Source organism: Mauremys reevesii, linkage group 3 (assembly GCF_016161935.1).
Source record: "Mauremys reevesii isolate NIE-2019 linkage group 3, ASM1616193v1, whole genome shotgun sequence".
Classification (NCBI taxonomy): Eukaryota; Metazoa; Chordata; order Testudines; family Geoemydidae; genus Mauremys; species Mauremys reevesii.
In genome coordinates this window covers 65,369,386-65,383,419 of record NC_052625.1, presented here as the reverse complement: position 1 = coordinate 65,383,419, position 14,034 = coordinate 65,369,386, and the positions used below count along the sequence as shown (strand labels likewise).

At 39.7% G+C, this 14,034-nt stretch overlaps 1 protein-coding gene across 8 annotated transcripts in view; it reads left to right on the top strand.

Moving 5' to 3' along the window:
- Positions 1-14,034, top strand: part of LTBP1 (latent transforming growth factor beta binding protein 1) — a 336,620-nt gene that overhangs the window by 289,157 nt on the left and 33,429 nt on the right. For all 8 annotated transcript variants that reach the window (XM_039530237.1, XM_039530240.1, XM_039530238.1 and 5 more), the window contains 5 exons: positions 2,703-2,885; positions 4,060-4,146; positions 8,606-8,734; positions 10,149-10,289; positions 13,033-13,203. In XM_039530237.1, the coding sequence (XP_039386171.1) occupies positions 2,703-2,885; positions 4,060-4,146; positions 8,606-8,734; positions 10,149-10,289; positions 13,033-13,203 (711 nt within the window). The remainder of the gene's footprint in view (positions 1-2,702; positions 2,886-4,059; positions 4,147-8,605; positions 8,735-10,148; positions 10,290-13,032; positions 13,204-14,034) is intronic.

Genomic DNA, 14,034 nt, shown 5'->3' with positions numbered 1-14,034 from the left:
AGTTCCAAGGGGCGGGGGAGGCTGCGGGAACTATGGGATAGCTAGGGAATAGCTACCCACAGTGCAACGCTCCAGAAATCGACGCTAGCCTCGGACCATGGACGCACACCACCGATTTAATGTGTTTAGTGTGGCCGCGCGCACTCGATTTTATAAAATCTGTTTTACAAAACCGGTTTATGCAAATTCGGAATAGTCCCGTAGTGTAGACGTACCCCCAGACTTCCCATTATATTGGGCCCGAGAAGGTTGAGTCCGGGTTGTCTTGCACGCTGTGGGGTGGAGAGGGCTTACTACATTACTTTTAGGTTATTTCCATATGCAACATAACACAAGTACAGTTAACAATATACAATCCACAGCAACATTGAGTCCTGCCCACTGCAGTATGGTCCAACATCCGAGCCACAACCAAAACACTGCCTTTGCTCCTTCGACAGGGTTAAGATGTTAATGTGTCCACTTGCTGGCAGCTGCAACAAGCTGCCCCTGCAAGTTTTACGCCCAGCTTATGGCTGCCTAACTACATCTTAGCTGAAGACCTTAGCCTGTCACAGTAAGAGAAGGCCATTACACAAACAGTGATCTTTAATTCTTTCTTTTATACCTCTACAATTAGCTAAGTGATAACAATACACCTAAATTCTTAAAGTATAGGCCTTTGCAGACAGGCCTAAATATCTATATCCTAACAATGTCTCATGACAGTAACGTTACCTTCTAGTCTCAATTGAAATTAATCCAATTTCAAAATATATGAGAATCAGCCAACATGGAATAATTTTGGATAGCTCTTTGTTATATTGCTTTAGATGGTTGTTGTCACATGTTAAATGCTGAGTATGAAGAATTTTCTAACAGGAAAAATAAATATATTTTTTCATCTCAAGAGTTTGCCATTCTGAAATCCCCAGCAGAACTGGTGCTTTTTACCAATAAATTTAACATCTGTGGTTTCAGAGTACATGGGGAATCCAAATGCAAAATGTTGCAGTCCATATTTGTCAGGTATTATGGAACTGTGGAAACAAAAATAATTTCCACTTGCAGCTTCTCTCATCTCAGATCTTACCAAAGGTGAATATTTTGTGGAAGCTTGAGGTTAGATGGACTAAGTGTTTTGGAAACATGAAAGATTCGAGTGTTTTTTCCACTGTTTTGTATTGTCATATTTCTGAAATGGCTTGCTCTAAAACCTCCAAAGATATTTTATTCATTTATCTCAAAGGAGAACAGGTGCCCTTTAACTATAGTTTGGTAGGTTTTGATAAGTTTTCTTGTTATTTATTGAGTTAGTAACTATGTTTTGTAGAGTTATTCACTAGGTATTTGAAAACTCTGTGAGATCATAAGTTTTATAAACTCCTTAAAACTGTGGATGATAGACTAGACTCAGGGCCAGCCTTAGGGAAAATGGCGCCCTGAGCAAACTTGTATTTTGGTGCTCCTGGTCCCCGTGGGCTCCCCAGGCTCCCCATTCCTCCTTTACTGCTAACCCTGCACTGTGCCCCCTTCGGCCATAACCCCTGTACCCCCCTCCACCCCTTACCGCTGCACTGTGCCCCCTTTGCCCCTAACCCCTTCACTTTCCTCCTGTACCCCTAATCCTTGAACCCCTTCATCCCTAACCCTGCACCCCCTCCTGTGCCACTAACCCTACATTGTGCCCCCTTTGTCCCAACCCCTGTACTCCCCTCCTTCGCCCCTAAGCCCTGCACTCCCCTCCTGTGCCCCAATCCCTGCACTCTCTCCTGTGCCCCAACCCTACATTGTGCCTCCTTTGCCCCAACCCCTGTACTTCCCTCCTGCACCCCAAACCCCTGTACTCCCCCTGTACCCCTAAACCTTGCACCCCTCTTCTGCAGAGTGAATATATTTTGATTCCTCTGCTTATCTCTTTCAAATACTGCTTTAAAGTACAATGCAACTGCAAAACCCATCTTAGCATATGAGGGGGACATGTCCCCTGGTTCCAGATCAAAGAAAGCACTGCCAAGGTCCTGTGTCCTACAGAAGGAATTATGCCTTGTTTAGCTGCTGTTGTTTGGGAACAACATCTTCTCTGTTTCTCCACTGTGCTTGTTCTCTATAAGAGGCATAATTTAGTCTAAAAACATTCTAGTCCAGTATATCAGGCACCAGACTGAGAGTCAGGAACCTGGGTTATGTTCCTGTCATTCACACTGACTCACTATATGATTTTGTATAAGTCACTTAGGACTTAATTTTCAGTAGTATTGAACTCTTGTCTTCCACTGAAGTCAGTGCGAGCGGAGAGTGTTGAAAATCAGACCTTTTCACTCTCTCTGCCTCACTTTCTACATCTGTAAAATGTTTACTAACCTTTGTGAAGTGCTTTATGTGAAAAATGTATGAAAAGCAACTTCATAAGTGCTAATATTGTTTTTAATCATAAAAGTAGAGGTACGTGCATGACTTAAACATAGAAGTACAAATATGGAAGCTCTTCCAACACCTAAATCTGAAAGAAAACAGTGGTCTGAAAATCAGGGGAAAGATTTTGAGGATTAAAAAATCCGCCAAATATTTTTGCTGACACATTTTTCTCTCCAAGGACTCTTCCTCTGAAGATAGAAAATGGTACTATGGCAACATCATGCAGTTGCTTTTCTCCCGTATCTCTTATCAAACTGATTAATTTGACATATTTTATTATTTATGTATTTATTTTTCATCTTTAGATTTACCAGTAGATGTTGATCAACCTGAAGATGAAAAGAAAGAATGCTACTACAATCTAAATGATGCTAATTTCTGTGATAATGTGTTGACATCCAACATCACCAAACAAGAATGCTGCTGTACTTTGGGTGCTGGCTGGGGTGATAACTGTGAAATCTTCCCATGCCCCGTCTTTGGAACTGGTAAGAGGAGGCTTTCCATCCAGCAATAGTTTCTGAAGGGTTGTGCTTTATACTAGTATAGGCATCCTTGGCTTTCATGAAGGCTGTTCATAAAGGGCCATCTCCTGCAGCAGCTTACTCAAAACTTTTCCACTCTCACAAAGGCAATAGGAAGAATTCATCTCTGGTGTAACTCCACTGGCTTCACTGGAATTACAGCAGGGATAAATATGGCCCATTATTTTTCTATGGCCAACACTATCTCCAAATGATTTTTAAAGCAACAATATTTCTGATACAAGTTTTTGCCAAATTTTATTGTAATGTTACAGTTCTATTACTCCCCTAAAGTAACAAATTAAGGTGAGCATTTTTATATTTTTGTCTGGCTGTCATTAGTCATAGCAGCTTAGCTTATGCAGCAATGTGAAACATTGGAATAGATATATAACATGACATTAATTTTACATTCTGCTACCTACTGTATAATACAGTTAATCATGCTGTCTGTACAACATTTTTTAGCCTTTAAATACCAATTAGAAGAGCATAACCATATGCTCTTTGGCATAAATATTGATAACAGTACTTGAAGCACAGTGTGTAAACAATGATGGCTGATATTCAATATCTAGCTGGAATAAATCATTTCAGATTAGAACGTGTAAATTCTTCAGAATGCAAGAGATAACTTTTAAAAGAAAAGTGATTTCTTGTTCTCAGTTCTTATCTTAGCCACATCTTTGAACTGGTGAAACTGTGCCTATTGCTGTGTGCTTTGGAAAGAGCCACTATACTTGAAAATATAAAAGAGGGTTTGTTTGCATTTGAGCCTATGCCATCTCCAACATAACATAATTCATTCCCTGTGTGAGCCAGATGATGCAGTTCTTATTCAGTTCCTGCTGAGGCAAAACTCTTTTTGAAGACAATAGTAAAATTCCTGTTGAAGTCAATGGAAGTTTTGCCTGTGTTATGACTGCAGCATTTGGCCATAAGGTTATACCTAGGTGTATAAGATTGCCCAAAGGGAATTAATCAGAGGAAAGGTTGCCTAAGATTTCTGAGAATTAGAAAGTAGAATACAATTTTAAATGTATTCATGAACATGAAAATGTTATCATCTGTTACAGTTCTAGATTCCTAAATAACTGCTTTTTTTCTGATATGATTTTTTGGTTTATTTCTCTACCAGCTGAATTTACTGATTTGTGTCCTGAAGGAAAAGGTTTCATCCCCTCTGGTGATTCATCTTATGGAGTCATTACACAGAATTACAGAGGTCAGTACTAATTAGATATGCTAACTTGCATTAAATATGAACAGTTCAGAAATTCTAATAATAGATAGTAACCAGCAATGTCAACATATTACTTCAGTTATTCAATACGACAGAAACAGCATCTTGAAGTAAAATGTTACTCCAAAATACTTACCTTATGGTAAACCTGTATTTAGGACATAACACTATTACAGTTTTTTTCTTATTATTCACATTTTATTCATCTTAGGTGCTGTAACGCTTATAGTATTTTCCCTGTATTCATCTTATACTGTAAGAGCAGATGTTTAAAACACATAACCCCAAAGATCAGCTTTTGCTCATGTATAAGTAGCACAAACCAGTCTTCAATTTATAAATAGCAGTTATGGGGAGAGGGTTCTGTCCTACATTAGCTTGCAGGCTACAAGGGGAATGAATGATTTATACTTAAGTTATTCTGAAAATTGAAAATAAGCTTAGTTATGCTATTTAGAACATAATGCCATATACAATAATCTGTGAAGAAATGGACATTACTGGAGAGAGCAAAATAGAATATGTGCATGAGAGAAAGAGTATGTAGGCAAAAAACTTTATTAACAAGGAAGAGTGAGATCAGTAAAATTTCTTTGTTGAGTTAGTGAAGTCTGAAACAACTGTTGTTAATTCAGGAAAGTGAATTTTCCACAATGTGTGGCATACATGCATTGTAATTTTATATAGTTAGAAGGAAATCTGCATAATGGTCTTGCGTTATAAAGTAGCTACAGTATTGCTACATAAAATTACATTTGTTCCTATCAGACTTGCAGTTTTACAGATCAAATATTTAATAATCTGAAGTTACTGTGTATATTTATATTACATTAAAAATGCAGTATAATGTAACATACAATATCTTAAAAGAGCAGTAGCATCACATAGTTAATATGTTTAGCTATGCCAACATCACCAATAGCTAAGTCAGAAACACAGTACTTAAAAGTTATACCATATAGGCCCTAATTCTGAGAGATGATAGGCATCTGCTATGTCCATTAAAATCAGTGGGAAGTATAGGTTCTTGTTGCTTCTCAGGAATAGGCCACTAATTTTTATATCTGAAGGATTGCCCAGTGGCTGTGGCCTAGGACTGGGATTCAGTAGACCTGAATTCAAGTCTCTGCTCCAGCTCAGGCCTCCTGTGTGACCTTGGGCAAGTCAATTAATCTCAGTGTACCTTACTTCCTCATCTGTAAAATGGAGATAATAGTATTTCCCTACCTGACAGGAATATAAGTATAAATGCATTAAAGATTGCGAGGTACTGAGATACTGTAGTAATAGAGGCCTTGATAGATAGACAGATAATATATAGATGAATCAGAAAGATGTCATAATTCTGTTTTTAAGTACCTGAAAAATATCTAGTGGATCTATAGCAGATTGTACAGAACTGGGAAATCCAGTTTCCGAGTACAGTTCTTTTTGGTTGGAGCATGCACATGATATTATTTGTGTCTTTGCTATGCTTATTTTTATTCTTTGCAACAAAAAATTGGCACACTTGATTTGTAGGTATATATGCAGCTTTTTGGTTGGTTATGCTGCCTTGCAGTTGATAACATCTGCAACTGTTAAGAGTATTAAAATGTGGAAATTAAAATATTTTATAACTAGATATGTTTTCCAGGAAAACTCTCACTATGTTAACAAGATTTTTGCATTTAACAAGTTTTGGCAATATCCTTATAAATGGCATATTTATAGTGGAGACAGTGGACCTGCAAATGGACAGATTATTTTTTAAAATGTGATATTTTTCTCTTCCGTTAACACACAATGTATTTATTTTGCTTTCATCTGCATGCTTCTTTTTGCAGGAGTAGCCAGACATTTTTAATTTGGAATTATTTGCAAAAACAAATGTATGTTCCCTTTCCCAAACCACCAGCTCTCCCACTTTTCCCCAAAACCACGTATTCTGTTTCCGTAAGAAAAGATGGAAGTCACTCGGCTATGTGGTTTTTTTAAATTAATCATTATAGTGGTCTTGCTGCTAAACAATCAAACTTAAAAAAAAATTAATGTTTAAAATTGCTTAGTGGCTGGAAAAGTGACTGTAAAAATATTTTTATAGTCCTTTCAGCTCTTCTGGAAAAGTACGTATTTTAATAATTCACCTTGAGAACTGTTCAGCAGATGGAAAAAATAGTTTGTAGCTACATTCTTGTTACCCTGGTGTAAATCTGGAGTGACACTATTGAAGCCAATGGATTAACACCAGGGGAATTGAGTGCAGAATTTGGCCCAGTTTATCTGCTATCCATTTTACCTTTCATTCTTCATTGGCATTTCTAACACCAGCCTGGTTTAAACAACGTAATATAGTAAATGTTTGATAAACTAAAAGAAAAGGAGGTGGAAAAAGGAAGCAAATTCCAAAAGTAACAAAAAGTAAAAGTTTGCTACAAAGTAAATAAAACTGTAGAAAAGTAGGTATGTGTTAGCATGGTTTATATTTTTAAATGAAACCTTATTAAGAGCACTAATTCATTTTAGATATTGTTGATTCTATCTGCTAAGAATATGCTTCATTATATGTTTAAATATGGAGTATACTGTGACTATTGACATGTACGATACATGCCTACTTCTGGGAAAATCTCTCTCTTGGTCTAAATTATATCAAATGTCCCCAGATACAATAGTGATGAATATCTTATGATTGTATATAGCAACAGTAATAATTATGTCTGTGTGTGGGAAATCTCCATTGAGGTTCCCTAAACAAGTACAAAACTAACCAAATAAATCATGAGCACAGCAGAAAATGACTTCAAGATTCTAGATCATACACAGTGGAGGAAGATAGAGGGGTGCTCGGTCAGTAAACGTGTGCAGAGAGCAAAACAGTGATTATAAGGAGCATAGGGTGAAGTGCTTGGTCAAGCCATACAATGGTAAAAGGATGATGCAAGCAGGAAAGATGATGATCACCCACCGTGGAAATGTGATGGGCATAGCAGAATGCGCTGGAATGAGAAACATATGATCCTAGCCAAATGCAGGTAAAAACTACATGCTGCACACTTGCAGGTGGTACACAACCATCACAAATAGTTGTGCCATAGGACTGGATTCCATGTCATCTCTGTTAACAGTATTAGGACAATCCATCCAGCAAGCACCACTGCTGTTTGCTTATATCATAGAAACTCTAATTATGGAGTGAAATCCTGGCTCCATTGAAGTCAGTGTGAGTTTTGCTATTGACTTCAGCGGGGCCCAGATTACATCCGTTGCTTCAAAATGGGGGAGACAAAACCATGACAACAGATTTACATATACATAGACAGTCGCTGAACTGAGACAGTCACAGAAGAAGTTGTTCAGCCAAATAGAAGAAAGGACAATTGATACATGGAAGACAGTCTTGGTCTGTTCTGCTTGAACCTAAGGCCAATTATGAAGCAAAAATACAGGAGGTGCAAATTGAGTACTGTCGATTTCACATAGCCTGGACTGTGAGGAAATGTTTTTATGCCTGTGTACTGCCCTGTGTATAGTACAGGGTACTTGGGCCATGGCTACCTCTGCCCTGCTTAGTAAGTTTATTGTCACCTCTTTCTCCTGCTCTAACCAGTGGGTTTCATCTCTTTGTCAGAACTATCCTTTTGTTGTTGTTTGCTGTCTTAGTAAACTTTTTCTTCCTTAGCCTCAGTCTGCATCAAAATATATAGGATGCATCAGGGCTACCCCACTGTCAGTATTCTGGATTCGACAGAAGCTGTCCTTACTCACTTTGGACCTGTAATATTGTTTTGTGTGATTCTGGGAATTGGCTTTTTTCACAGTCCAGCATGTAGGACATCTACAACATTGCTGCAGTTTGTCCCTCCCACTAATTTCAATTGGCAATATAAATCTTAAAATCTTCTTTAGTAGCTTACCAGGCCCAGTTTTGGCACCCTTGCACACATGGAGTAGTCCCTTACTTTTGGAGTAGCTACCCACAAAGTAAAGGACTGCTCAGCATGAGTAAGGGTGACAGTATTGGGCCTTATGTAAATACAATAGTATTATATCTTGGTATCCACCTTGTCACCTTACAGTCTGCCATGAGTAAGATATAGTGCATAGCTGCAGCACCCCAGAATCAGACCAGAGAATAAATTGTGGCTCAAAGTCCCAATTCCTCCCCTGCTTCCCCCTTGCTCTGGGAAAGGAGTAAGTTACTTCACCCTTTTTTGCGGAGTAGCTGATTTCCCCCATGCATCTAGCTAAGTTTCTCTGGCCACCAATTAGGGAGGCAGAACCAAGGCTCCCCCAGCTCACCCCACCCCACCCAGTGCCAAATCATTTGCTCACAGTGGCAAGTAGCCCTGGCTGTGCTCCCAACAGCCAGAGTCACAGTCAGAACAGGGGAGTAAGTGGGGCTTGTTCTATGGTCCCCTACATGACTGAGTAAGGGCTGTAACTGTAGTTTTCTCTACAGATGCAGATGAATGCCTGCTCTTCGGACAAGAAATCTGTAAAAATGGCTTCTGTCTGAACACACAGCCAGGTTATGAGTGTTACTGTAAACAAGGCACATTCTATGATCCTGTTAAACTCCAATGCTTTGGTAAGTTCTTTAATTCTATGTACCACTCTACATAGAATGGTATGCAGATGGACATGATCAGCAGAGTTATGCAGTAAAAATTCAAGGCTGAAATGTGGTATTTATCCAGAGCTCATAGTAAGGAAAGCACTGAGCTTCCTGTACTCCTGTAGCATGCTCCCCCTTCCTCCTGCATGGCTGGCCAGCTCTCCTGAAGGACATATGGAGGTGGAAGATAGAACCATGACTCTGCCTACTCCCTCCCTTCTTTTTAGCAAATTGCTCCCAGGGGCTTGCATGTCAACAGCAGCCCCTGTGCTCCCCAGAGAATAGGAGCTACTAATCTAAGTGGCCTTTGTGTGTGATACACAAGGTGACAGGAAACTACTCCCTTTCTGTACACACAGTGACACTTCAATCTGCCGGGTACAATCTAGCTTTCTGTTCTTTGTACACAAATCAGGCACTTAATGGCTGCATGCTTTATCCCACTTTAACTTTGGTAACTGTGCAGGTTTTAATACAATAAATTGAATGAACACTATGATTTTTATTAAGTACAGATTTCTCCACAAAGAGTTAATATGCAATGTGGAATTACAATTCAGGTCACTGATGTAACATAAGCACGTTCCTTTTAGTCTGCAGAACCTCTTACTCCTTTATGCTTGCCATTTGATTGAAACTTATTCATAAGTGTGACCCTGACTTTTGCTGCTTAAGCGGAAAACCATATAGACTATGCAGAATAACATAATGAAAGGAAGTAATTTTTGAAACCACAATAAGAGAGCCTTTCACCTGGGGTTTCTAAGACTATCCTCTACAAAGATATTTTCTTTTCTGATTTAATGTCATTTAAGAAAAACAGCCTACTGTTTCCATAGGGCTAACTTCTTGCTTTTCCTCTCTAAGCCAAGCTTACGAGGAGTAGAGCTGTGGTGGCCAAAAAGGAAGGTCCCTTTCTCTCTGCAGAGGTACTGAGGGGCCTTTGGCAGGGTGCTCATCAATGGTCCTTACTGCTACCGAATAAAAGAGCAGCATGCAGGCACTCTCTCCAGAATCTGCTGTGGATTCAGCTGGCAAACACAGGAAGTAGTGTGGGCATGTCTAGGGACAAGCCCACCTGGGCCTGTCAAGCACTGCCACGTGTGCTAATCAAGAGGCTGCTCAGTTCTTGAGTGCAATAGGTCAGCATCCTGCCTCTCTCCAGTATGGGGGCTCTGAGTAGGGTGAAGATGTTACCTGACTCCTATTCCTCCACGTGGGCATAGATGCAGGCAGAATTTTTCCTTGTGTAAAATTTGTATTTGGGCTAATTCAAAGGTGGTACTGGGGGAAATCTGTTCTTAATTTAAGAATTTGCAGGCATTAATTTACACAATGCAACAAGTTTGATGTTGACTTTTCTTGGTGCATTTCTTCCCTTTTAAAGATACAGATGAATGTCAGGACCCAAACAGCTGTGTGGATGGCCAGTGCATTAACACTGAAGGATCTTACAACTGTTTCTGTACCCATCCGATGGTTCTGGATGCCACAGAAAAGCGATGTATCAGACCAGCAGATTCAAATGGTATGCTCCATTATATGCATTATACTGTTCCTGTACAGGATCAACAACTGACACTGTTGACCACGAGGTGTTGTAGATATGGCTGCAGACCCTACCAAAGGTAGACAGGGTCACTCTTGGGTGGCTCTGCTCCATTCTGAGGAAATCTCAGATGATAGTCTTGCGCAGTTTTTTATCTATGCTGAGGACACATTTGTGTGATTCCACAGGATTCCATCTTGTCACCCCAGTGTGTATATGGGACCATTGGGACTGTTAATGAGTAAGCTTGGTTTGAGGTATTTTCAATATGCTGATGATACCCAGCTCTGTATCTCTATCTGTTCCAGCCTTGAATGTGAAGTGACACAGCCTGCCCAGTATCGCACTGAAATTGGGACTTGGGTGAGGGATAGCTGGCTAAGACTCAATCCAGACAAAACAGAGATTGTGCTTTTACAAAAGAGGAAAGATATAGGAGTAAATATTGGGAATTATATCTGTGCCTCTGATTACTTAATGGGATATGTCCCTCATTTGTCTCTCAGTTTGGTAACTGTAGGAAGTTCATTTAGGGTACACTTAGTTCATTTTTTCAAGCTTTTCTCCACAACCAGGAGGGTTAGAAGCTTACTACGTTTTTAATGAAAGCTGAGAATCTCAAGCAAACTCTTAATTCCAGCAGCTGGGAATTTAAGAAAAACACCAAATATTCTAAGACTCATGATAAAATTGAAAGAGTTGGCAACACTAACTATGGAATTCTGCATCATACACATTTTTAGAAATATTAAAACATTTGATTAATAATAGTGTGGATAGCAGTGAATTCAAGCCTCTGTTCCATGCAGCCAGTGAAGAATTTAACCATCCAAGAGGTTTCCATAATAGGGGGTACTAGAACAGATTGATTAAACATTTTATTTTATGTGGATCATACAATAAACCTCTATAAGCCCTTACCCAAAACTCAACCAGACAGTGGTGTTTTAACTAAACAAACTATGGATAAGATTGTGTTGGGCCCCTGCATGGATGTGCAAGGAGGGGAGAGGGCACAAGGGTCTCCAGACAATGCATGCACTAGGGCTAGCAGAAGAACAATCTTTGTACTCAGGAAGTTCATAGTGCTCCTGCTTTTTAACTATTGGCACTAGCCTCTCTAAAGTAGAGAGGGAGGAAACAGAGCAACAGTACAGCCGCATTCTCTGCCACCAGCATGCAGAGTTCATTATGTATAGATGGATCGTACTTGCACCTTTCTTCCCACTCTCCTTTCAGCTCTCTGGAGCTCAGGGAGGCAATGTCCCATGTCTTAAAGTGTCTAATTCTATCATTTGAAGCTTCTGGCTACATGAGCTGTAAAAGATGGATCTAAACTCAGGTAAACTTCATGCTTTCAGAATACCACATTTTCCTTGTGAGTTGGGATTCAATCCTATGATTTCACATGTAGTGTGTGTAGTTGAAGTTGTATTGTTACACCATGTAACAAATGCAGTTACTACAGCTCACTAGAGGATGACAATTTCATTTCATGACAACTTTTGTGGTTTCAACATTTGTTTTCATTCTGCACTGGAACAAAACAGAACCATTCAAATATTTTCACAAAAGGAAAATGTCAGTTTTCTGAGCCAAAAAGGCACCTTTTCTATTTCGGTTTATTTCTGAGTGGCTGTGGTCAACAGTGATCAGAGAGCCCTGGAACTCAGAAGCCTCCCTGTCAAAAACTTAATTGAAACCAATATGTCCCCACAAAGAACATAACATAAGAACATAAGAAAGGCCGTACCGGGTCAGACCAAAGGTCCATCTAGCCCAGTATCTGTCTACCGACAGTGGCCAATGCCAGGTGCCCCAGAGGGAGTGAACCTAACAGGCAATGATCAAGTGATCTCTCTCCTGCCATCCATCGCCATCCTCTGACGAACAGAGGCTAGGGACACCATTCTTACCCATCCTGGCTAATAGCCATTTATGGACTTAGCCACCATGAATTTATCCAGTCCCCTTTTAAACATTGTTATAGTCCTAGCCTTCACAACCTCCTCAGGTAAGGAGTTCCACAAGTTGACTGTGCGCTGCGTGAAGAAGAACTTCCTTTTATTTGTTTAACAAAACATTTCAGCATTGACAAAACAGCATATTTTAACAAAAATAGTGTCTCAAAAATATTCCGCCCACCTCTAGTGGACAGACAAAATGTCTTACTGATACAACCTTTAGCCAGTGTAAGGAAATCCAAGTTAATGTATTTTAGGGTTCACTCCTTGGATGGGTTTTCCAAAGCACTTAGCATTGACCTAACTCTGCTCCCACAGAAGTCAGTGGAAGTTCCAATAGGAGCAGAATTTAGTCAATGCTGAGCACTTTGGAAAAATCCCACTCCTTGACAAAGAATTTCAGAAGTGGCTAGGAACTCAGTGTCCCATTCTTGGGTGCCTAGCTTGAGAATCTTTAAAGAAGCCTGTTTTTCCGAGAGTAGGTGCTCAGCAGTTTCTGAATACCAAAACCCTTTCAGATTTCTCAAGTTGGACAGTCAACATTTGAGCCACTCCAAATCACTAGTCAGAATCACTTGGTTATAATTTCTAAATTAAACGTTTGAATTCATTAGTAAATCCATCCAATTTTGGTTTTATGTAAAGCAATAATGTTAGATTATTCTTGTAACCTTCATTTAGATAACACTGTATTTTACCAATGTCTTTAAAATATTAAGAGCATTGTGGTAATGGTGTAATACTGACCTCTCCTTCAGAACAAACCGAAGAAACTGAAGTCTACCAAGATCTTTGCTGGCAACATCTGAGTGAGAATTTTGTTTGTAGCCGGCCTCTGGTTGGAAAGCAGACTACATACACTGAGTGCTGCTGCTTATATGGTGAGGCCTGGGGCATGCAGTGTGCACTCTGTCCCATGAAGGACTCAGGTAAGGAAATGTAAATTTCAGTTCCTAAGATGATTTTTAGAGCCAGTAGTCGTTTTAATCTCTTGCTCTTTATTCTCAATACCTGAGTTAATAGCATAAAAAAGAAAAAGAAAATTGGCAGTCCATAAACCAGTGCTGCTAAATGGAAATAACTAAAGTCCAGATTTTCAAAAGTGGCCTCTAATTTTTGCTGCCCCAGCTTTAAAAACACTTGGGCCTGACTTTCAGAGGTGTTGAGTGTGATGGGTTTGGTCACAGAGACCCCCTTGCGACTGTCACCTGACGTGCTGAGATTACCTCTGAGCCTCCCTGCCAACTTGGGACTCCAGAACTCTGCCTTATTGAGCCAGACACGCTAGTTGGTTGCAACACAGGCCCAGGTCTGGTCCATGCCCCCAAAGCTGCAGACTTTAACCAAAAACCGCTCAGCAGGTCACCTCTCTCCAGCACCCAGACACCCAGCTCCCAATGGGATCCAAACCCCAAATAAATCCATTTTACTCTGTATAAATCTTATACAGGGTAAACTCATAAATTATCCACCCTCTATAACACTGATAGAGAGAGATGCACAGCTGTTTGCTCCACCAGGTATTAATCACTTACTCTGGGTTAATTAATAAACCAAAGTGATTTTATTAAGTATAAATAGTAGAATTTAAGTGGTTTCACATAATAACAGACAGAACAAAGTAAGTTACCAAGCAAAATAAAACAAAACACGCAAGTCTAAGCCTAATACATTAAGAAACTGAATACAGGTAAACCTCGCCCTCAGAGATGTTCCAATAAGTTTCTTTCACAGTCTGGGCCCATTCCTTTCCCTGGTAC